Source organism: Chiloscyllium punctatum, chromosome 17 (genome assembly GCF_047496795.1).
Source record: "Chiloscyllium punctatum isolate Juve2018m chromosome 17, sChiPun1.3, whole genome shotgun sequence".
In the NCBI taxonomy this organism is placed as follows: Eukaryota; Metazoa; Chordata; class Chondrichthyes; order Orectolobiformes; family Hemiscylliidae; genus Chiloscyllium; species Chiloscyllium punctatum.
Genome location: NC_092755.1, coordinates 44,319,349 through 44,343,477, shown reverse-complemented (window position 1 = coordinate 44,343,477; position 24,129 = coordinate 44,319,349). Strand labels below are relative to the sequence as shown.

Here is a 24,129-nt window from a genome sequence, read left to right as displayed (position 1 = left end):
AGTCCAATAAAGAAATGTTTTTTCTTTATTGGCCCTACCAAAATTTGGGAAATAGAATGTACAGGGTTTCTTCATGTCTTTTGAGAAAATCGTTCAACAAATGATCTCAGCGAAAGATGACTGGACATTGCGAATACAAAATAAGTTAACAGGTAAAGCACAGAAAATTATGATACAATAAGGAAAACTGTATTGGCTCCACTGAGGCAGTGATTCCTGAAATTAAGGAAGCAGTTGGTTCAAACCTATATTGAATTTGAAAGGGTTAAGGAAAGCAATTTTGAGAGTTGGATACAAGCATTAGAAACTGATAGAGACTGTTCTCTTAGAATTTAAAAACTCACTACATTCTGTAATAATAACTTACGTTATGGAGAGGAATCATATCAGACTCAAAACTGTAGCTTGGGTTTCTTCAGCAGTCTCTGTGTTAGTTTATAATGAATCAAAGGGTTTCAGCTATTAGACACACCACAATAATGAATGTAGATTATGAGTCAGTCTGTAAAACCAAACCTTTTTTTCCATAATCTTCATAAATTCAAAAGGGATAGAAAATGGGAGAGTGATAGGAAGGCAGCTAGCTAAGGTAATGAGTGGAGAGCTGGGATTGCCCCAAGATCTCCTGCACAGATTACATGGGAAAAGACTGAGCATAGAGGTGAAAATCAGAAGTTGATTTATTTGATTATAATAAGGTGGGACACATTCATTCAAAAAGATGGAATGGGCCAATTGGAGTTTTTAAGAATAAATCCAAAAATAAATCCGAGGGAAAAAAAAGCCAGGGATGCTGTAGCTTTATCACAAGGGAAGATATGTCCTTTTGTTCAAAAGAAGCATCCAACCTATAACATACATCCAGAGATGCAGAGCCACTCAAACTGTTTTGTAGGAGAAGTATTTAGTTTTCCCTCAGTAGAGTTCAACGAGTATACAGGATGTGATGGGCCGAAGGATCTTTTTCTGTGCTGGAGATCTCTATGACTTTATCCAGGTTCCATTGTACAAAGTCGAGTTGGAGTGTGACTTATTGTCTGGACTAGTGGAAGTCAACAGAGTTAAGAAATTAGCTTTAGATGGAATTAATTTACACTCAATCATTTCCCAAGAGTAAATTATAAGTTTGCTAATAATCATGGAAATTCCTGTTGAATCTAAAGGGGCAAAACAATTGTAAGAACAGGCTCCAGGTAGTTTTCCATTGTGAAGTGACCAGAGCAAAGTCCATTATCCAAAGTATGAGTATAGGAGTTGAGAGATCATGTTGCGACTGAACAGGACATTGGTTTGGCAATTTTTTCGAAATACTGTGTGTAATTCTGATCCCCCTGCTCTCAGAAGGATGTTGTGAAACTTGGAAAGGGTTCAGAAAAGGAGGTTGCCAGGATTGGAGGATTTGAGCTATAGGGAGAGGCTGAATAAGCTGGGGCTATTTTCTCTGGAGCGCAGGAGGCTGAGGGGTGACCTTATAGGAGTTTATGAAATCATGAAGGGCATGGATAGGGTAAATAGACAAGATCTTTTCCCTGGTGTGAGGGAGTCAAAAACTAGACAGCATAGGTGTAAGGTGATTTAAAAGGGACCTAAGAGGCAGCTTTTTCATGCAGAGGGTGGTGCATGTATGGAATGCACTGTCAGAGGAAGTGGTGGAGGCTGGTAGAGTTACAATGTTTAAAAGGCATCTGGATGGATAAATAAATAGGAAAGGTTTAGAGAGATATGGGCCAGATACAGGCAACTGGGACTAGATTTATCTAGGATATCTGGTCAGCTTGAACAAGTTGGACCGAAGGATCTGTTTCTCCATAACTCATAGGTTCATAGTCATAGAAACAGCAGTAGGCCATTTGGCCCATCGAGCCTACTCCACCATTCATTAAGATCATGGCTGATCTATCCATCGTCTCAGCTCCTCCTACCTGCATTATTCCCATAACCCTTAATTCCCCTACCATGCAAAAACCCATCCAACTATGTCTTGAATATATTTAATGAAGCTGCCTCTACTGCTACTTTGCACAGAGAATTCCATAGATTCACTAATCTCTGGGAAAAGCAGTTCCTCCTCATCTTTGTCCTAAATCTACTGTCCCTCGTCCTAGTTTCATCCACCAGTAGAAATAATTTGCCTGCCTCTATCTTATCTATTTCTTTCATAATTTTATATGTTTCTTTAAGATCCCCTCTCAATCTTCTAAATTCTAGCAAGTACCGACCCAGGCGGCTCAATCTCTCATAGAGTAACCCCCTCATCTCTGGAATCAACCTGGTGAACCGCCTCTGCACCATCTCCAAAGCCAGTACAGGTACACAATCCTTTATCCAAAATCCTTGGGGCAGAATTTGGAATTTTTCGGATTTCAGAATAAATGACATTTTCACAGTGAAATAAAAAAAATAACCTCACAGCAGTCGCACGTGTGAATCGTATGAGCGCTGAGACACAATTGACATCTGCCAGTGGTGGGCCACAACGTTACATCACATCTGAGTGATGTGGTTTGAATGGGTGTGGAGTTGGGTAATCTGTTCACATGCCAAAATGACACTCCACACTCCACGAAAAAAGCATTTCGCATTTCAGAGCTTTTTGGATTTCGGATAAAGGATTGTGTACCTGTATATCCTTCAAGTAAGGAGACCAGAACTACGCACAATACTCCAGGTGCAGACTCACCAACACCTTGTACAATTGCAGTAGAACCTCCTGCTCTTAAATTCAATCCCACTAGTAATGAAAGCCAACATTCCATTTGCCTTCCTGATTACCGGTTGTATCTGCAAATCAACTTTCAGTGATTCGTGTACGAGCACTCTTAAATCCCTCTGCACAACAGCTCTCTGCAATCTTTCAACATTTAAATCGTACTCTGACTTACTATTTTTACTCTGAAAGTTGATAACCTCCCATTTACCAACACTGTACTCCATCTTACCAGACCCTTACCCACTCACTTAACCTACCTAAATCTCTCTGCAGACCCTCCACATCCTCTGTACAGTTTGCCTTTCCACTCAATCAGCAAACCTGGATATGTTACACTCAGTCTCCTCTTCAAAATGATTTATACATATCATGAACAGTTGTGAGCCCAACACTGACTCCTGCAGCATCCCACTCACCACTGATCTCCAATCGGAGAAACACCCTTTTATCCCGACTCTCTACTTTCTGTTGGTTGCCCAGTCCTCTATCCATGCTAGTATATTCCCCACAACTCCATGCATTCTTATCTTATGGATGAGTCTTTTATGCAGCACCTTATTGAACGCCTTCTGGAAATCCAAGTATACAACATCCACCTGTTCCTTTCCATCCACCGCGCTTGTTACATCCTCAAAGAATTCCAGTAAGTTTATCAAACACGACCTTCCCTTCCTGAATCCATGCTGCGTCTATGACTCTAAACCACTGTAATAAGACAAGCAGATGTTTAGATAGCTGAAACTCAATTTAAGAATGAGAATAATTCAAATTAGGTATTTGGCATATCTTTGTTAATTGAGGCTCAGGAAGCTGATCAAGAATTGAATGAGTTAGCACAGAATGCACACAGTGAAGCTGAGGATTTTCCAGAGTGCTGAAATGTGAAAAAAAATACAGTTTTGGTGAGGAAGTGGAGACATCCTCATAGATCTGTGAACAAAGAATGGATTGGTGTTCACTAAGTAGTGGGATTGGATTATATGTCCATGTTTCTAGAAAGACTCATGAGTATGAAGATCATCACAAGAGCATTTGGAAGTTTCACCAACAAGAGTGAACAGATAAACATTCAGCAACTAGGATGTTACAAGTGGAAAATGAAATATTGTTGTTTGACACTCTGAAAACAAAATTCAAAAACACAAAAGAACTGTGACAATTAAACACTGTTCTCATATTTAGAGGAAGGTGAATGGGAGCATTTTGTAAGGCTATTGAGAAAGTATGCGGAAATCTCTCGAGATAGAACATAGAACATTACAGCGCAGTACAGGCCCTTCGGCCCTCGATGTTGCACCAACCTATCAAACCAATCTGAAGCCCATCTAACCTACACTATTCCATGTACGTCCATATGCTTTCCAATGACGACTTAAATGTACTTAAAGTTGGCGAATCTACTACCGTTGCAGGCAAAGCATTCCATACACTTACTACTCTCTGAGTAAAGAAACTACCTCTGACATCTGCCCTATATCTATCACCCCTCAATTTAAAGCTATGCCCCCTTGTGCTCACCGTCACCATACTTGGAAAAAGGTTCTCCCTGTCTACTCTATCTAACCCTCTGATTATCTTATATGTCTCTATTAAGTCACCTCTCAACCTTATTCTCTCCAACGAAAACAGCCTCAAGTACCTCAGCCTTTCCTAGTAAGAACTTCCCTCCATTCCAGGCAACATCCTAGTAAATCTCCTCTGCACCCTTTCCAAAGCTTTCACATCCTTCTTATAACGCGGTGACCAGAACTGTACACAATACTCCAAGTGTGGCTGCATCAGAGTTTTGTACAGCAGTAGCATATCCTCATGGTTCCGGAACTCAATCCCTCTATTAATAAAAGTTAAAACACTGTATGCCTTCTTAACAACCCTGTCAACCTGGGTGGCAACTTTCAAGGATCTGTGTACCTGGACACTGAGATCTCTCTGCTCATCTACACTACCAAGAATCTTACCATTAGCCCAGTACTTTGCATTCTGGTTACTCCCACCAAAGTGAATCACCTCTCACTTGTCCGCATTAAACTCCTTTTGCCACCTCTCAGCCTAGTTCTGCAGCTTATCTATGTCTCTCTGTAACCTACAACATCCTTTGTCATTTTCCACAACTCCACTGACCTTAGTGTCGTCTGCAAATTTACTAACCCACCCTTCTACGTCCTCATCCAGGTCGTTTATAAAAATGACGAACAGCAGTGGACCCAACACCGATCCTTGCGGTGCACCACTGGTAACTGGACTGTAGGATGAACATTTCCCATCAACCACCACCCTCTGTCTTCTTTCAGCAAGCCAATTACTGATCCAAACTGCTATATCTCCCACAATCCATTTTTCTGCATTTTGTACAATAGCCTACTGTGGGGAACCTTATCGAATGCCTTGCTGAAATCCATATACACCACATCAACCAGTTTACTCTCATCTACCTGTTTGGTTACCTTCTCAACGAACTCAATAAGGTTTGTGAGGCACGACCTACCCTTCACAAAACTGTGCTGACTATCCCTAATCAAATTATTCTTTTCTAGATGATTATAAATCCTATCTCTTACAACCTTTTCCAACACTTTACCAATAACTGAAGTAAGGCTTATTGGTCTATAATTACCAGGATTGTCTCTACTCCCCTTCTTGAACAGGGGAACCACATTTGCTATCCTCTAGTCTTCTGGCACTATTCCTGTAGACAATGACAATTTGAAGATCAATGCCAAAGGCTCGGCAATCTCCTCCCTGGCTTCCCAGAGAATCCTAGGATAAATCCCATCCGTCCCAGGGGACTTATCTATTTTCACACTCTGCAGGATTTCTAATACCTCTTCCTTGTGAAATTCAATCCCATCTAGTCTAGTAGCCTGTATCTCAGTATTCTCTTCAACAACATTGCTGTTTTCTAGAGTGAATACTGTCGAAAAATATTCATTAAGTGCTTCCCCTATCCCCTCTGACTCCACACACAACTTCCCACTACTATCCTTGATTGGCCCTAATCTTACTCTTGTCATTCTTTTATTCCTTAAATACCTATAGAAAGCCTTAGGGTTTACCCTGATCCTATCCGCCAACAACTTCTCATGTCTCCTCCTGGCTCTTCTGAGCTCTCTCTTTCGGTCTTTCCTTGTAACCCTCAAGCGCCCTAACTGAGCCTTCACATCTCATCCTAACATAAGCCTTCTTCTTCCTCTTGACCAGAGATTCCACTTCCTTTGTAAACCACAGCTCCCGCGCTCTACAGCTTCCTCCCTGCCTGACAGGTACATACTTATCTAGGACACACAGGAGCTTTTCCTTGAATAAGCTCCACATTTCTAATGTGCCTATCCCCTGCAGTTTCCTTTCCCATCCTATGCTTCCTAAATCTTACCTAATCACATCATAATTGCCTTTCCTCCAGCTGTAATTCTTGCCCAGTGGTATATGCCAATCCCTTTCTATCACTAAAATAAAATAACAGAATTGTGATCGCTATCACCAAAGTGCTCACCTAATTCCAAGTCTAACACCTGGCCAAGTCTAATACCTGGGCTCATTACCCAGTACCTTGTTGGCCTGTCTACAGACTGTGGCAAAAAGTCCTCCTACACACACTGGGCAAAAACGGACCCATTTATAGTACTCATACTATAGTGTTCCCAGTCAATATTTGGAAAGTTGAAGTCCCCCATGACAACTACCCTGTCTCTCACTCCTATCAAGAATCATCTTTGCTATCCTTGCCTCTACATCTCTGGAACTATTCGGAGGCCTATAGAAAACTCCCAACAGGGTGACCTCTCCTTTCCTGTTTGTAACTTCAGCCCGTACTACCTCAGTTGACGAGTCCCCAAACATCCTTTCTGCAACTGTAATACTGTCCTTGACCAACAATGCCCCCCCCCCCCCCCCCCCCCCGCCTTTTACTTACTTCTCTGATCTTACTGAAACATCTAAATCCTGGAACCTGGAACAACCATTCCTATCCCTGCTCTATCCATGTCTCCGAAATGGCCACAACATCGAAGTCCCAGGTACCAACCCATGCTGTAAACTCACCCACCTTATTCTGGATGCTCCTGGCGTTGAAGTAGACACACTTCAAACCAACTTCTTCCTTGCCGGTGCCATCCTGCATCCCTGAAACTTGATTTGGGACCTCCCTACTCTCAACCTTTTCTATTGGTACCCCTCTGGTTCAGATGAAGACCATCCTGCTTGTAGAGGTCCCACCAACCCCAGAAAGAGCCCAGAATTATCCAAGAATCCAAAACCCTCCTTCCTGCACCATCCCTGTAGCCATGTGTTCAACTCCTCTCTCTCCCTATTCCTTGCCTCACTAGCATGTGGCACGGGCAACAAACCAGAGACAATAACCCTGTTCGTCCTAGCTCTAAGCTCCCATCCTAGCTCCCTGAATTTCTACCTTGAATCCCCATCTCTCTTCCTACCTATGTCATTGGTGTCTATGTGGACCACGACTTGGGGTTGCTCCCCCTCCCCCTTAAGGATCCCAAAAACACGATCAGAGACATCACGAACCCTGCCACCTGGGAGGCAACACACTACCTGTGAGTCGCTCATATTATGGATGCACTATGTTGGTGAGGCATGCTGTGGAGATCAGAGAGTAACCTGATACTCATTGCAAACACAGTTGCTGGTTAAGGGGGAAAAAAAACAAAAGGATAGCACAGCTATGCCTCTTAAATGTCATCAAGGTGCCTGCCTGCTTCCACCACCTCTTCCGGCAGTGCGTGCCATTCCCTGCGTGAAAAACTTTCCTTGCGCATTTCCTTAAACTTCCCCGGTCTGACCTTGAATCTGTGCCCCCTTGAAAGTGAAACTTCAACCCTGGGAAAAAGCCTCTGACTATCCACCCTCTCTGTGCCTCTCATAATTTTGTAGACCTCTATCAGGTTTCCTCTCAGCCGTCTTTCCAGTGCAAACAGTCCAAGTCTTTTTAACCTTTCCTCATAGTCAGTGCCCTCGAGACCAGGCAACATCCTGGAGAACCTTCTCTGCACTCTCTCCAAAGCTTCCATGTCATTCTGGTAGTGTGGCGACCAAAACTGCGCACAATACCCCAATTGCAGCCTGACAACATGGTTTGCCAACTCTTGTACTCCATGCCCTGACCAATGAAGGCGGGCATGCCATATGCCTTCCTAATCAACTTGGCCACCTCTGTTGCCACTCAGCAGTAGCAGGAGATGGTGCAGCTGAGCTGTAGCCAGAGGGGTTAAGCAGTGAAGACTCAGTTGCAATAAACAGCTGAAATGTCTGTCAACTAGTGATCAGAAATCAATGACACAGGGCTTCTGCCTGCCAGCAACTTTGTGATTGGTTCCCAAGTACTGGACAGGTTAAGGCAGTGAACAGAAAAGGGGGGTGCCATCACACCTCCACCAACTCAGGAGTTCTCTCTGTTCTCTGTAGTAAAAGCCACTTTAAGACAAAGATAATGTTTTGTTTAGCTGTTGCAGTTAGCTGTGACCTTTACGAGGTCTGATAAGACTGAAGTAGTCATGCCCTTCTTTCTGCAAGCCATCTGGAGAAGGAAGACTGAAAAGCGAGCTCTCTGATCATCACAGGAATCATCACAGCACATCCTATCAACATGAATCACTGGAGTGCTACCTCAACTTTCCCGCCTCCCTTAACAGCAGTGTTTTCTCCCTTGTGGGTGTGCGTTTGTAAGTTTATCAGAGGGTTAAAAACGTAACTTGCAGAGTTAAATGCCAACAGGTAATGCTTACCTGTAGCTCGATTTGTTAAAAAAAAAGTAATTCATGTTAAGTACAGAAACCAGTCTTCTGTTAATTTGAGTCTGCAAGTCGATAATTGTGGAATTATGCCGACTCGTAAAAATCTTTAACTTTTGTAATAACGCCAGAAATACAGGGCTTGATTTCCAGTACTACCCCCTACTGATGTATAACAATAGAGAAACCCACCCGTCTGGAAGATAATAGAGAAACTCACACCACAGGGGGTTCATAGAGAAACTCACCCATTAAGAGGGTTATAAAGAAAGTCACCCGAAGAGGGGTTAGTAGAGAAGCCCGCCCACCGGGTGGGTAATACAAAAACTCACCTAAAGAGGGGTTAATTGAGAGAATGTACATACGCCCACGTGATATTTGTGGCTGAGAATTTTGAGGGCAGGACTGAGAAACAAAGCCGCAGTGGGGTATATAAAAGGCAGCTTGGAGTGAGGGACTCACTCACTCAGTCAGTCAGGATGCTGGTCAGTTGGGTTGTTGTAATTTTGCTTGTGTGCAGCGGCGGGAGCAGCTCACTGCCTATTCCCCGGGAACAGGAGCACCACCACCACCATCGGGTAAGAGAGTTTCGGGCTCAGACGAGCCTTACTCTTGTCAAACATGTTCGTAGCTGTATCGTGTGGGCGCAACACAGGTCTGAAACTCTGGCAGCCGAGCGAAGGTGTATTAAACTGTGAAAAAGTTCAATTGCCACATTTGAAGTGCACCGGCCTCAAAGTGCCAATACCAAAGGGAATTGGAATCAAACAATTTTACATCGAGTAAACTGTATGATGCAGTATTGATACATGAAATTGCAGATTCTGTGTGCAATTAGTGTAGTAATATTTCTGTCAATTGTATGTAATAAATCCGATTGCGTTTGTTGGAGGAGGTAGTGTTGAGGGCTCACGGCAAACTTGTTGCTTTCTTGTGTCCTGGTATACCCCTCCTATTCATGTCCTCTCCCCTTCTCCATCAGCCCAGAGAGCGAGAGAGAGGGTTGACAGAAGTTTGGTAGATTCAAGTGCTAACATGCCCCCAAGGTATTCACTGTAAAGGAGACCAGTAAGCAACTCTTAGCAGACCGTGAAGACAGCTCGTACCCTGTCTGTAACTGAATCTCAATCCCCAGCTCTTGGCAAAAACTAGCTGGAGTCCATTTGACCCTAGTTCAGTTCAGCTCTCACTGAGAGAGATACAGCCGGAACTGGGACAGATAATTTCCCACCCGAAACAATCAACCCCATCTTAACGCGCAGCCCCCCAAAAAAATACTCTCCCTTGTAACCGAGGGAGGGAGATTTTGGGTGATAATGAAGGAATTCCCTCAGGATTTAATGCTGAACTTTCTGGAACTTGCTGCCACTTGATATTTCCGAAAGTTACAAACTTGTCTGACTAGTTTTACAAAGGTGAGTAGATTTGCCCCTGAAATGAAGCCTGGGGATGAAGTTATGGAGTGTCCATTGAGTGCTGTTGTTTCTGCCTCCACTCTAGGGGATTAGTTTACATTTCAGGTGGCTGATTTGTGTTGGTCCTATTCACATTACACACAACCCCCCACGCCTTATCAGACTGTGGAATAATGATAATGACAGGGTGGAGGGTAAAGACTGAAGGGTGTGTGTGTGGAGGGGTGCAAGGGGATGGGGTCATCCTGTATTGCATGCCTGGGGACAGTAAACATGTGGGATGCTGTTTTCTCTCCAATGTTATTTTCTGCTCCATTTTTAATCCACAGTATTTTCATTTTCTCATTCATATGCATGAAGTACTGTAAAGTGCCTTTTTTTTTGTTTAAATGATTGTTCATTTGTTCTGTTGGTCTAAACTCATGATGTTTGGTAGTGAGCAGTGGTGTAGCACAGTTGATTGGTCATGGGTAGCTCAGTGAGTCAGCAAAAGATAACAGGAAATTGATTTTTAACTTCATAGAGGTGATATTAGAGAGGCATGTGAATTAAACCATTAATGCAGAACTAATTAAACCTTTGTCTGCTTACAATGCCAGTCATGGTGTCACACTCTACCTGCTAGTCAGGTAGGTTCAAGCTACTTGGATGCTGCCTGAACTGCTGTGCTCTTCCAGCACCACTAATCCAGAAAGAAGGATTACCCCTGACTAACGCACCTAACACTACGGGCAATTTAGCATGGCCAATTCACCTGACCTGCACATCTTTGGATTGTGGGAGGAAACCGGAGCTCCCGGAGGAAACCCACGCAGACACGGGGAGAATATGCAAACTCCACACAGTCAGGTGGGAATTGAACCCAGGACCCTGGTGCTGTGAGGCAGCAGTGCTAACCACTGAGCCACCGCGCTGCCCCCATGGATCAAGGGGTGCTTGCCCACAGATCCTTGTGTGGTTGGGCAAGTTAATAGGGTGGTTAAGAAGACTTACATGACACTTGCCTTTCAGTTGTGGAACAGATTATAAAAGCAGGAAGGGACTCAATTGGATACTTGGGCAGTTTTCCTGGTGGTGGTTGCTAGTTTTAAAAGGAAGTAAAAGCAGAAAGGTTATGTCAGAGCTGTACAAAACGTTGGAATACTGTGTGCAGTTCTAATCATCACACTATATGCAGGATGTCATTGTATAGGAATGGGTGCAGAGGAGACTCACCAGGATGTTGCCTGGGATAGAGCATTTCAGACTATCTTCATAGTCCCACTGCTATGAAGATAGTCTGAATAAGCTTGTGTTTTTTTTTAGAGCAGAGATGGTTGAGGGGGGATCCTGATTGGGGTACATAGAATCATAGAGATGTACAGCATGGAAACAGACCCTTTGGTGCAGCTCGTCCATGACGACCAGATCTCCTAAATTAATCTAGTCCCATTTGGCAGTACTTGGCCCATATCCCTCTAAACCCTTCCTATCAATGATGCCTTTTAAATGTAGTAATTGTACCACCCTCCACCACTCCCTCATTCCATACCTGCACCGCCCTCTGCGTGAAAAAGTTTCCCCCTCGATCCCTTTAATCTTTCCCCTCTCACCCTAAACCTATGCCCTCTAGTTCTGGACTCCGACACCCCTGGGAAAAGATCTTGTCTGTTTACCCTATACATGCCCCTCAGCCCTCAGCCTCTAAAGCCCCAGGGAAAACAGCCCTAGCCTACTCAGCCTCTCCCTACAGCTGAAACCCTCCAACCCTGACAACATTAATGGACAGGATGGATAAAAAGCAGCTGTTTCCCTTAGTCAATAACAAGAAGGCAGAATTTTAAGGTAAAAGGCAAGAAGCTTAAGAGGTTGGTGGGAGGGTCTGGAATGCACTGCCTGGGAGGGTAGTTGAGGAGAGAAACCTCACAACCTTTAAAAAGTACATGGATATGCACTTGGAGCATCATAACATTCAAAGCTATACACCTAGTGTTGGAAGGTGGGACTAGTGTAGCCAAAGTAGATTTTTGGTGGTACAGATTCAGTGGGCTAAAGGGCCTCATCTCTACAATTGTTTGACATCACAGAATCCCTACAGTGTGGAAGCACACCATTCAGCCCATCAAGTCCACACCGACCCTCAGAAGAGCATCCCACTCAGACCCACCTATCCGTGTAACCCTGCATTCCCCATGGCCAATTCAGCTAACTTGCACATCTTTGGACTATGGGAAGAACTGGAGCAGTCAGGGGAAAGCCCACGCAGACAGTTGCCTGAGTCTGGAATCATCCCCTGGTGCTGTGAGACAGCAGAGCTAACCACTGAGCCACCGTGCCACTCCATCTTTAAATCTCAACCTCCCTTCAAGCTTCTATAATGGTGCTATTGCTGAAGGCTTCTACCAACCCTGTTTGAGCTCAAGCTACACCAATTCCGCCTGATAAAGCCAATTACAATATGCTTAGATGACAAACACAAAGAAATTTGTGGATGACACCAATAAGTGAGAAGTTGTGTGGTTAGAATGGCACAAAAAAGTCTACAGAGGAATATAGACAGGTTAAAAGAGTGGACAAAAACTTGGCCACATGGAATATAATGTGGAAAAATGTGAGATTGCTTTGGCAGGAAGAATGGAATTGGATATTATGTAAATGGAGAAAGCTGCAGCTAAGAGATTTGGGGGTCCTAGTACATGAATCATAAAAAGTTACCATCCAAGTTCAGCAGACCATAGAGAATTTTGGTCTTATTTCAAAGGAAATAGATGATAAAAAAAAAGGACTTCTTGTTAAAACTGTACAGGACACTAGTCAGACCACAACTGGAATATTGGACAGTTCTGACCCCCTTGTCTAAAGGAAGGAATATTGGTATTGAAGGCAATCCAGAGAATGTTCACTGGACTGATTTTGGGTGTGGAGTGACTGTCATATGAAGAGAGGTTGAATTGGTTTGGCCAGTAGCCATGGAGTTTAGAAGAATGAGGAGAAATTACTAAAGCAGACAAGATTCTTAAGTGGTTTGAAAAGGAAATTAGAGGTAGTTTCCCTTCTGGGTGAGTCTCGGACCAGAGGGCAAAATGTCAGTGAGTTGTTGCACATAAAAAGGATGAGGAGGAATCTATTCTTTGAGGGTGATGAATCTATGGAATTATTTATCACAGACAGCTGGATTGATAAGCACATACAAGGCTGAGATAAATTTTGAGAGAGACAGATTTTTAATCAGTCAGGGGTGTCAAAGATTATGTGGAAATGGAAGCAGTGTGGACTTGAAGATTATCAGAGCAGCCATGATTTAATTGAAAGGTGTAGTAGACTTGATGGGCTGAATAGCCTACTTCTGCTCCTATGTCTTTATGATCTTAGTGCATGTATGTACTATATCCAGGATACTCTCTGTGACACATCATACAGTACAGTAATCCCAACTAGACATGTGTATCCCAAGAAAGATTGGTAATGTTTTGATGCTTTAGACATACAGTCAGGTAGATGGGTTATCTCTAGGAGGTCTAGGCAGGTAGTGCAGGAGTCTCCTGTGATTATCCCCATCTCAAACAAAGTCAGAAATCACATGACACCAGGTTATAGTCCAACAGGTTTATTTGAAATCACAAACTTTCAGAGCGTACTCCATCATCAGGTAAAGTTACTTCCCATAACAAAGGGGCTACACTCTGAAAGCTTATGAAGAGAAGATGCAAAACTTGACCTACTCTTGGGAAATAAGGCAGGGCAGGTGACTGAGGTGTCAGTGGGGGAGCACTTTGGGGCCAGCGACCATAATTCTATTCGATTTAAAATAGTGATGGAAAAGGATAGACCAGATCTAAAAGTTGACGTTCTAAATTGGAGGAAGGCTAATTTTGATGGTATTAGGCAAGAACTTTCAAAAGCTGATTGGAGGCAGATGTTCACAGGTAAAGGGATGGCTGGAAAATGGGAAGCCTTCAGAAATGAAATAACGAGAGTCCAAAGAAGGTATACTCCTGTTAGGATGAAAGGAAAGGCTGGTAGGTGTAGGGTATTCTGGATGACTAATGAAATTGAGGGTTTGGCTAAGAAAAAGAAGGAAGCATGTGTCAAGTATAGACAGGATAGATTGAGTGAATCCTTAGAGTATAAAGGCAGTAGGAGTATACTTAAGAGAGAAATCAGGAGGGCAAAAAGGGGACATGAGATAGCTTTGGCAAATAGGGTTAAGGAGAATCCAAAGGGTTTTTACAAATACATTAAGGATAAAAGGGTAACTAGGGAGAGAATAGGGCCGCGGCCTTTGTGTGGAACCGCAGAAAATGGGGGAAATACTAAATGAGTATTTTGCAACAGTATTTACTGAGGAAAAGGACACAGAAGAGATAGAATATAGGGAAACAGATGGTGGCATCTTGAAAAAAATGTCCATATTGCAAAGGAGGAAGTGCTAGATGTCTTGAAACGCATAAGTGGATAAATCCCGGACCTGATCAGGTAGACCTCTGTGGGAAGTTAGGGAAGTGTTTGCTGGTCCTTTTACTGAAATATTTGTATCACCAATAGTCACAGGTGAGGTGCCAGAAGACTGAAGGTTGGCAAACGTCGTGCCACTGTTTAAGAAAGGTGGTAAGGACAAGCCACTCGACCACTAGACAAGAACTATAGACCAGTGAGCCTGAGGTCGGTGGTGGGCAAGTTGTTTGGAGGGAATTCTGAGGGACAGGATGTATGTGTGTTTGGAAAGGCAAGGCTTTGTGCATGGGAAATCATGTCTCTCAAACTTGATTGAGATTTTGAAGAAATAGCAAAGAGGATTGAGGGCAGAGTGGTAGGTGTGATCTACATGGACTACATGGTGTTTGACAAGGTTCCCTATGGGAGACTGGTTAGCAAGGTTAGATCTCATGGAATACAGGGAGAACTATAGGAAGAACTATATACAGCAGGAAAGCGAACGCAATGTTGTCATTTATCTCAAGAGGGTTGGAATATAAAAGCACCGTTGTGCTACTGAGATTTTATAAAGCTCTGGTTAGGCCCCATTTGGAGTACTGTGTCCAGTTTTGGTCCCCATACCTCAGGAAGGACATACTGGCACTGGAGCATCTCCAGCGGAGATTCTCACGGATGATCCCTGGAATGGAGGTCTAATATACGAGGAACGGCTGAGGATCCTGGGATTGTATTCATTGGAATTTAGAAGATTAAGGGGAGATCTAATAAAACTTGCAAGATAATACATGGCTTGGAAAGGGTGGATGCTAGGAAATTGTTTCCGTTAGGCAAGAAGACTAGGACCCGTGGACACAGCCTTAGAATTAGAGGGGGTAAATTCAGAACAGAAATGCGGAGACATTTCTTCAGCCAGAGAGTGGTGGGCCTGTGGAATTCATTGCCGCAGAGTGCAGTGGAGGCCGGGACGCTAAATGTCTTCAAGGCAGAGATTGATAAATTCTTGATGTCACAAGGAATTAAGGGCTACGGGGAGAATGCGGGTAAGTGGAGTTGAAATGCCCATTGGTCATGATTGAATGGCAGAGTGGACTCGATGGGCCGAATGGCCTTACTTCCACTCCTATGTCTTATGGTCTTATGGTCTAACTAGCCATTTGGATACAGAACTGGCTCAAAGGTAGGAGACAGAGGGTGGTGGTGGAGGGTTGTTTTTCAGACTGGAGGTCTGTGACCAGTGGAGTGCCACAAGGATCGGTGCTGGGTCCACTGATTTTCATCATTTTATATAAATGATTTGGATGTGAGCATAAGAGATACAGTTAGTAAGTTTGCAGATGACACCAAAATTGGAGGTGTAGTGGACAGCGAAGAGGGTTACCTCCGATTACAACAGGATCTGGACCAGATGGGCCAATGGGCTAACAAGTGGCAGATGGAGTTTAATTCAGATAAATGCGAGGTGCTGCATTTTGGGAAAATAAATCTTAGCAGGACTTATACACTTAATGGTAAAGTCCTAGGGAGTGTTGCTGAACAAAGAGACCTTGGAGTGCAGGTTCATAGCTCCCTGAAAGTGGAGTTGCAGGTAGATAGGATAGTGAAGAAGGCATTTGGTATGCTTTCCTTTATTGGTCAGAGTATTGAGTACAGGAGTTGGGAGGTCATGTTGCGGCTGTGCAAGACATTGGTTAGGACATTGTTGGAATATTGCGTGCAATTCTAGTCACCTTCCTATCGGAAAGATGTTGTGAAACTTGAAAGGGTTCAGAAAAGATTTAAAAGATGTTGCCAGGGTTGGAGAACTTGAGCTATAGGGAGAGGCTGAACAGGCTGGGGCTGTTTTCCCTGGAGCCTTGGAGGCTGAGGGATGACCTTAAAGAGGTTTATAAAACCATGAGGGGCATGGATAGGATAAATAGACAAAGAATTTCCCTGAGGTGGGGGAGTCCAGAACTAGAGGGCATAGGTTTAGGGTGAGCGGGAAAGAAATTAGAGACCTAAGGGGCAACTTTTTCATGCAGACGGTGGTATGTGTATGGAATGAGCTGCCAGAGGCTAGGATAATTTTAACATTTAAAAGGCATCTGGATGGGTAAATGAATAGGAAGGGTTTAGAGGGATATGGGCCGGGTGCTGGCAGGTGGGACTAGATTGGGTTGGGATATCTGGTCGGCATGGACGGGTTGGACCAAAGGATCTGTTTCTGTGCAGTACATCTCTATGACTGTGACTCCGAACCTGTTGGACTATAACCTGGTGCTGTGTGATTTCTGACTTTGTCAACCCCAGTCCAACACTGAAAATCCACATCATGGCTACCATCTTAAACAAGATTGCTGTTTGGAAAATGTGGGGGGTAACAGACTCTCAGGGGAATAAGCGCTAACAGCCAGGTTTCTGGTATCAAGACTGGTTCTAAAACAAGGGATACATCTGATTCCAAGCGATCGATTATGGTAGGGGGCTGTCTAGTCAGAGGCACAGACAGACATTTCTGCAGTTAACAGTGAGACATCAGAATGGTGCCAGGGTCAAAGGTGTCTCAGAGGGTTCAGAATATCCTCAGAGGAGAGTGACCAGCGGGAGGGCATTGTTCACATTGGTACCAATGTCAGAAGAAGAGAAAAGGACAAGGTTCAGGGGAAATTATAGGAAGTTAAGTCAGAGGTTAAAAAGGAGGTCCACAAGGGTAGTAAATTCTGGGTTACTTCTGGTGCCACGTGGTATTGAGAGTAGGAATAGGAGAACCGAGCGAATGAATGCATGGCTGAGAAGCTGGTGCAGGAAAGAAGGATACACATTTTTGGATCATTGGAATCTCTTCTGGGGTAGAAGTAATCTGTATAAGAAGAACGTGTTGCACCTGGTTTGGAAGGGACTAATATACTGGCAGGGTGGCATGGTTGCTCAGTGGTTAGCACTGCTACCTCACAGCACCAGTGGCCCGGGTTCATTTCCAGTCTTGGGCAACTGTCAATGTGGAGTTTGCACATTCTCCCCGTGTCTGTGTGGGTTTCCTCCGGGTGCTCTGGTTTCCTCCCACAGTCCAAAGATGTGCAGGTTAGGTGAATTGGCCATGCAAAATTGCCATAGTGTCCAGGGATGTGTAGGCAAGGCAGATTAACCATGAGAAATGTAGGATTACAGGAATGGGGGAGGGGGGGGGTTGCAGGTTCTGGGTGGGATGCCCATCGGAGGTACAGTAAGGACTCAATGGGCCGAACGGCCTGCTTTCACACTGAGGGGATTCTATGAGCTCTATGGGGAGATTTGCTAGAGGAGGCTTTAAACTATAAGGGATGCTGATGTGTTGGTATCCAGAAAGATAGTGAGGGGGAGAAAAGATCAATCTGAGGCTGGTGCAGTTGAGGAAAAGGTACAGGTCAAGGCAGGCAGGAGCAAGGCAGAGAACTAATAAATTTAACTATTTATTTCACTGCAAGAGGCCTGACAGTTAAGGCAGATGAACGCAGGCATGGGAAGTCCATTCAGTATTCTAATAACAGTAGGGTAGAAACTGTTACAAAACCAGCTGGTGCGTGTTCAGGCTTCTGTCCAATGTAGAGGTTGTAGAAAAGCATTGCCAGGGTGGGATGGGTCTTTGAGAATGCTGGAGGCCTGTCCTTAATAGCAGGCCTGGTAGATGGATTCTATAGATGGGAGGTTGGCCTTTATGATTGGGATATCATAGCAGTTACAGAGATATGACGCAGGGATGGACAGGACTGGCAGCTTAATGTTCCCCGGTATGATGCCAAAGGAAGGATAGAAAGGGGGCAAGAGAGGAGGGTGGTTTCTGGTTAGGGATAACATTACGGCTGTACTGAGGGAGGATATTCAAGGGAGTCTGTCCAGTGAAGTTATTTGGGCGGAACTGAGAAATAAGAAAGGGATGATCACCTTATTTGGATTATACAATAAACACCCAATTTTTAAGGAGATCTCAGTTGTCTGTAAGAATAATAGGGTGGTTATGGTAGGGGATTTTAACTTTCCAAACATTGACTGGGACTGCCATAGTGTTAAGGGCTTGGATAGAGAGGAATTTATTAAGTGTGCACAAGAAAATGTTCTTCTTCAGTATATGGATGTACCCAATAGAGAAGGAGCAAAATTTGATCTACTCTTGGGAAATAAGGCAGGGCAAATGACTGAGATGCCAATGGGGGAGCACTTTGGGGCCAGTGACCATAATTATTAGTTTTAAATTAGTAATGGGAAAGGATAGACCAGATCTAAAAGCTGAAGTTCCAACTTGGACAAAGGCCAATTTTGATGGTATTCGGCAAGAATTTTCAAAAGTTGATTGGGGCAGATGTTTGAAGGTAGAGGGATGGCGGAAAAGTGGGAAGCCTTCAAAAATGAGATAACAAGAGTCCAGAGACATTATGTATGTTCCTATTAGTGTGAACGGCAAGGCTGATAGGTATGGGGTATGCTGGATGCATGGAGAAATTGAGGCTCTGCTCAAGAAAAAGAAGGAAGCATATGTTGAGTATGGACAACAGAGATCGAGTGAATCCCTAGAAGAGTATAAGGGCAGTAGGAGGATACTGGAAGATAGAAATCATAAGAGTGAAAATGGGATATGAGATAACTTTGGCAGATATCCAAGGGGATTCTACAAATTCTTGAAGTCAAAAGAGTAACTCGGGAGTGAATAGGGCCCCTTAAAGATCATCAAGTCCGCCTTCCAGCACATTCTGTCTGGATGTATCACTACCTGGTATGGCAACTGTACCATTCCGGATTGGAGACGGTTACAGAGAGTGGTGAACTCAGTTTGGGCAATCACAAAGGCCACCCTCCTATCTATAGAATCCATCTACCAGGCCTGCTATTAAGGACAGGCCTCCACCATTCTCAAAGATCCATCCCACCCTGGCAATGCTTTTCTACAACTTCTACCATCGGGGAGAAGGTACACAAGCCTGAACACTTGCACCAGCCAGTTTCGTAACAGTTTCTACCCCGCTGATGTTAGAATACTGAATGGACTCACAAACTCTTAACATTCGCCTGTACCTGTGTTTTTGTTTTTACCGCTGTTTACCTACTATTTACTTATCTGTACTACTTAACTCTGTGATCTGCCTGTATTGCTCGCAAGACAAAGCTTTTCACTGTGCCTCGGTACACGTGACAATAAATTTAATTAAATTTAATGTGTGGCACCACAGGGGATGGGTGAGATACTAAACAAGTATTTTGTATCAGTGTTTCCTGTAGAGAAGGATATGAAAGCTATGGATATGGAAGTTCTGTAACCTGGGGAAACAAAGAGTGATATCTTGAAATCTGTCTCTATTACAGAGAAGGTGCCAGATGTTTTAAACACATAAGGTGGATAAATCCCTGGGACCCTAGAACTTTGTGAGAAGCTAGGAAAGCAATCATCAATAGCCACTGGTGAGTGCAGGAAGACTGGAGGTTGGCTAACATGGTGCCATTATTTAGGAAAGGTGGTAAGGAAAAGCCAGGGACCTATAGACTGGTGAGCCTGAGGTCAGTTGTGGGTAAATTGTCATGAGGGACAGGATTTAGATGTCTTTGGAAAGGCAAGGACTGATTAGAAATGGTCAACATGGCTTTGGGTGTGTCACACTAACTTGCAGAGTTTGAGCTGTAGGGAGAGGCTGAATAGGCTGGGGCTATTTTCTCTGGAGCATTGGAGGCTGAGGGATGACCTTTTATAGAGGTTTATAAAATCAAGAGTGGCATGGATAGGGTGAATTGCCAAGATCTTTTCTCCAGGGTAGGGGAGTCCAAAGCTAGAGGGCATAGGTTTGCGAGGGTAATTATTTAAACGGGACCAAAGGGGCAACATGCAAAGGGTGTTGAGTGTATGGAATGAGCTGGCAGAGGAGGTGGTAGAGGTTGGTACAGTTACAATATTTAAAAGGTATATGGATGGGTATACGAATGGGAAGGGTTTAGAGGATATGGGGCAAATGCTGGCAAATGGGATCGGATTTAATTTAGAATATCTGGTCAGCATGGATGTGTTGGACCGAGGATCTGTTTCCAAGCTTACAACTTTGACTTTATGATTGAATTTTTTTTAGAAAAGTGATTAAGAGGATTGATGAAGGTAGAGCAGTGGACATTGTCTATAAAGACATCAGTAAGTGTTAAAGGTTTCACATGGTAGACTTGTTAACAAAGTTAGATCAGATGGAGAACTAGCCACTTAGACATAAAATTGGTTTGAACATAGTGTGGTGGTGGAGGGTTGCTTTTTGAACTGGAGGCATGTGACCAGTGGTGTGCAGCAAGGATTGGTGCTGGGTCCACTTTTTTTTTGTAATTTATATAAATGATTTAGATGTGAATATAGGAGGTATGGCTAGTAAGTTTGCAGATGACACCAAAATTGGTGGTCTAGTAGACAGCGAAGAAGGTTACCTCATAGAACAAAGGGACCTTGATCAGATGGGGAAATGGGCCAAGGAGTGGCAATGGCGTTTAATTTAGATAATGTGATGTGCAGCATTTTGATAGGGCAAATCAGGATAGGACTTATACATTTAATGGTAAGGGAGTGTTGCTGAACAGAGACCTTGGGGTGCAGGATCATAATTCCTTGAAAGTGGAATCACAGGTAGGCAGGGTTGTGAAGGGAGCATTTGTATACTTGCCTTTATTGGTCAGTGCATTGAATATAGAAGTTGGGAGGTCATATTGCGGCAGTACAGGACATTGGTTAGGCCATTTTTTGGAATGCTGGATTCAATTTTGGTCTCCCTGCTATAGGAAAGCTGGTTTGAAACTTGGAAGGGTTCAGAAAAGGTTTTCAAGGGTTGGAAGGTTTGGGAGAGGCTGAATAGGCTGGTGCTATTTTGCCTGGAGTGTTGGAGGTTGAGAAGTGACCTTGTAGAAGATCATAAAATCACGAAGGGCATGGATAGGCTGAATAGTCAAAGGTTTTGCTCCATGGTATTGGAGTCCAAAACTACAGGGCATAGTTTTAAGGTGAGAGGAGAAAGTTTTGTAAAGGACCTAAGGAGCAATGTCTTCATGCAGAGGATGGTGCGTGTATGAAATGAGCGGCCAGAGGAAGTGGTGGAGGCTGGTACAATTGCAACATTTAAAGGGCATCTAGGTGGATACATGAGTTGGAAGGGTTTCGAGGATATGGGCCAAATGCTGGCAAGTGGGACTAGATTAAATTTAAAAACTGGTCAGCGTGGACTAGTTGGACCGAAGGCTCTGTTTCCATGCTCTACATCTCTATGACTCTGTGACTCTAATCATGTTTGAATTTATTTTTGCCTAGTGACTTTCCTTGTGAGGTTTCATCATCTTCCAGTTGATGTTTAAAGATTACAAACAGCAAGTCCTGACAGAATCTGCCAATAACCAATCATAAACTCCTGCAGTGTGTGAACACATGCTTGCGTGGAATTGATTAGGACTAAATGTCCTCTGCTGAGGTTGTAATGTCTGTGCATTTCCACTTAAACATTAGTTGTTTGATCTAGCTTTCCTGGCATTTGGATATGTACCTTAGATGGTAAGCTAAAAACAGGCTGATTTTTATTTTCTTTCACCACCCTCTAACAAACCTTATGGTTGAGTTGTTTACTCCATACTGTGAGGGGTAACATTTCTAGCAAGCCCTGAGCTTAGGCAAGCATGGACAGAGAACAGAGGCAGTCTTAAACCATGCATGTGATGATGGCTGACACCAGACAAACTCAAAAGTACTCAGCACAGCATGGAGTGGTGTAAGTCTATTAGAGCTAAGTATTTAGTTTAGTGGCAGAGACCAGTAATTTTGGTGCTTATTTAATGGGTTGTGATTTTTATAGATTTAGTTTTAAGTGGTTTCAATTTGTGTTTTAATGTTAGTTTTAGGTTTACATAACTGATTATATAATAACTGTTATCTGACATGCCTGAGCAACTAGAGCCTGTTACATTCACATTTGGTGCCATGTCAGAATGCCAGGGCATTGATGTGTCCTGGAAAACCACATGTCCATGAAGTGTTGCCAGCTGCTCCAGCTTGCCCTCTGGCAGTGCATTCAGGAAGCTGCAGAGAGTTCAGAAAAAGAGCAAGTAGGTGACTTCTAGCATAAGGGGCCTTCCTACTTTTAGGGCTAGTTTTGAGACTCAAGCCTAACAGGTTCCACCTGAACAGAGACAGAAACACTATCTTCACAGTGGCATGGACTTGTGCTTGTGGAGTTGACACGGGGAGAAAATACCAGTAGCAAAGAGTCGAAATAAGATACATGAAAAGCCGAGAGACAAAACAAAACAAAATGCAGAAAGAGCAGGAATAAGACTGAGAAAAGTAACAAAGTTGATCAGCAGTGTTAGAATGTGTTAATTCAATGAGTTTTATAAATAAGCTTGACAAAGCTACAGAGGTAGGAGTTTAGTTAGGTCACATGGAGTTTTAATGTTGTGACTATAACATAGGCAGAAATGGGAACCAAACCATTGGAGCCAATGTCTCCAATGTTATTTAGGAGGGATAGAGAAGATTAAACTGAAGTGGTGATCAGGTACACTATTACAGTTCTCACAGGAACAATATCCTGGAGTGTTTAAAGATTGAATCTATTTAGCTTGAGTTCATCTACAAAAAGGAATATAAAATGTAGAAATACAGACAAATTCCAGAAATATCTATCTTTTAAAATAAGTAACAATAGAGTATTTCATCCAAACACATATATACTGGGAAAGAAGCAAGGTAAAGTGGTTTGGGCAGAGGTGACTTGTTAGAGGTGTATAAGATGATGACAGACATAGATCGAGTGGATAGTCAGAGACTTTTTCCCATGGTGGAAATGGCTATCATGAGGGGGCATAATTTTAAGGTGATTGGTGGAAGGTGTAGGGGAGATGTCAGAGGTAGGTTATTTACTCAGAGTTGTGGGTGCGTGGAACGCACTACCAACGCTGGTAGTAGAGTCAGATACATCAGGGATATTTAAATGACTCTTTGATAGTAGGCAAATGGATGATAGTAAAATATAGGGTGTATAGGTTAATTTGATCTTAGAGCAGGGTAAAAGATTGGCTAACGTCAAGGGCCTGTATTGTACTGTACTAGATTACCTACAGTGTGGAAACAGGCCCTTCAGCCCAACAAGTCCACACCGCCCCGCCAAAGCGTAACACCCATACCCCTACATCAACATCGAGATCTACATCTACCCCTTACCTAACACTACGGGCAATTTAGCATGGCCAATTCACCTGACCTGCACATCTTTGGACTGTGGGAGGAAACCGGAGCACCCGGAGGAAACCCACGCAGACACGGGGAGAACGTGCAAACTCCACACAGTCAGTCGCCTGAGGCGGGAATTGAACCCGGGTCTCCGGCGCTGTGAGGCAGCAGTGCTAACCACTGTGCCACCGTGCCACTATTCTATGTTCTATATTCTATGTACTATTCTATGTTCTATATTCAAAATGGAGAGGTTTTGATCCAGCAAGTTGGGAGAAACCATTTTCTCTGGCAAATTGGTCACTTATCAGATGACATAGATTTAAAACGATTGGCAACAAAAGAGCAGGAAGAGAAACTATTTCAGTCTTATGATCTGGTTTGCATTAAACAGAAGGCCGATGGACTCCGGTTCAATAGGAACTTAATAAAAAGCTCACCGTGGATTGAAGAGAACTAGTTTGCAGGATAGTGAGAGGAAATGTTGGATTGGACAACTCGTTCAAATGTGTATTCTTAGCAAGCCTCGTTCTATGCTGGAAGATTCTATATCCATTTCTGTTTGTTTCTATTTGTATTTTTAGCCCATTTTAGTCATCTAGCAGCAAGTCAATTAAAATTCTCCAAATTTACAGCTGCGTTCGGCAGAATGGAGCA

At 43.5% G+C, this 24,129-nt stretch overlaps 1 protein-coding gene across 2 annotated transcripts in view; it reads left to right on the top strand.

Annotated features, from left to right (window-relative positions):
• The first annotated feature begins 8,743 nt into the window (after positions 1–8,743).
• mmp11a (matrix metallopeptidase 11a) overlaps positions 8,744–24,129 on the top strand; it is a 94,323-nt gene continuing 78,937 nt past the window's right edge. Inside the window, exon 1 of one of the 2 annotated variants that reach the window (XM_072587026.1) lies at positions 8,744–9,032. In XM_072587026.1, the coding sequence (XP_072443127.1) occupies positions 8,934–9,032 (99 nt within the window). In that variant the 5' untranslated portion in view covers positions 8,744–8,933. The remainder of the gene's footprint in view (positions 9,033–24,129) is intronic. The other variant, XM_072587025.1, reaches the window with a different exon arrangement.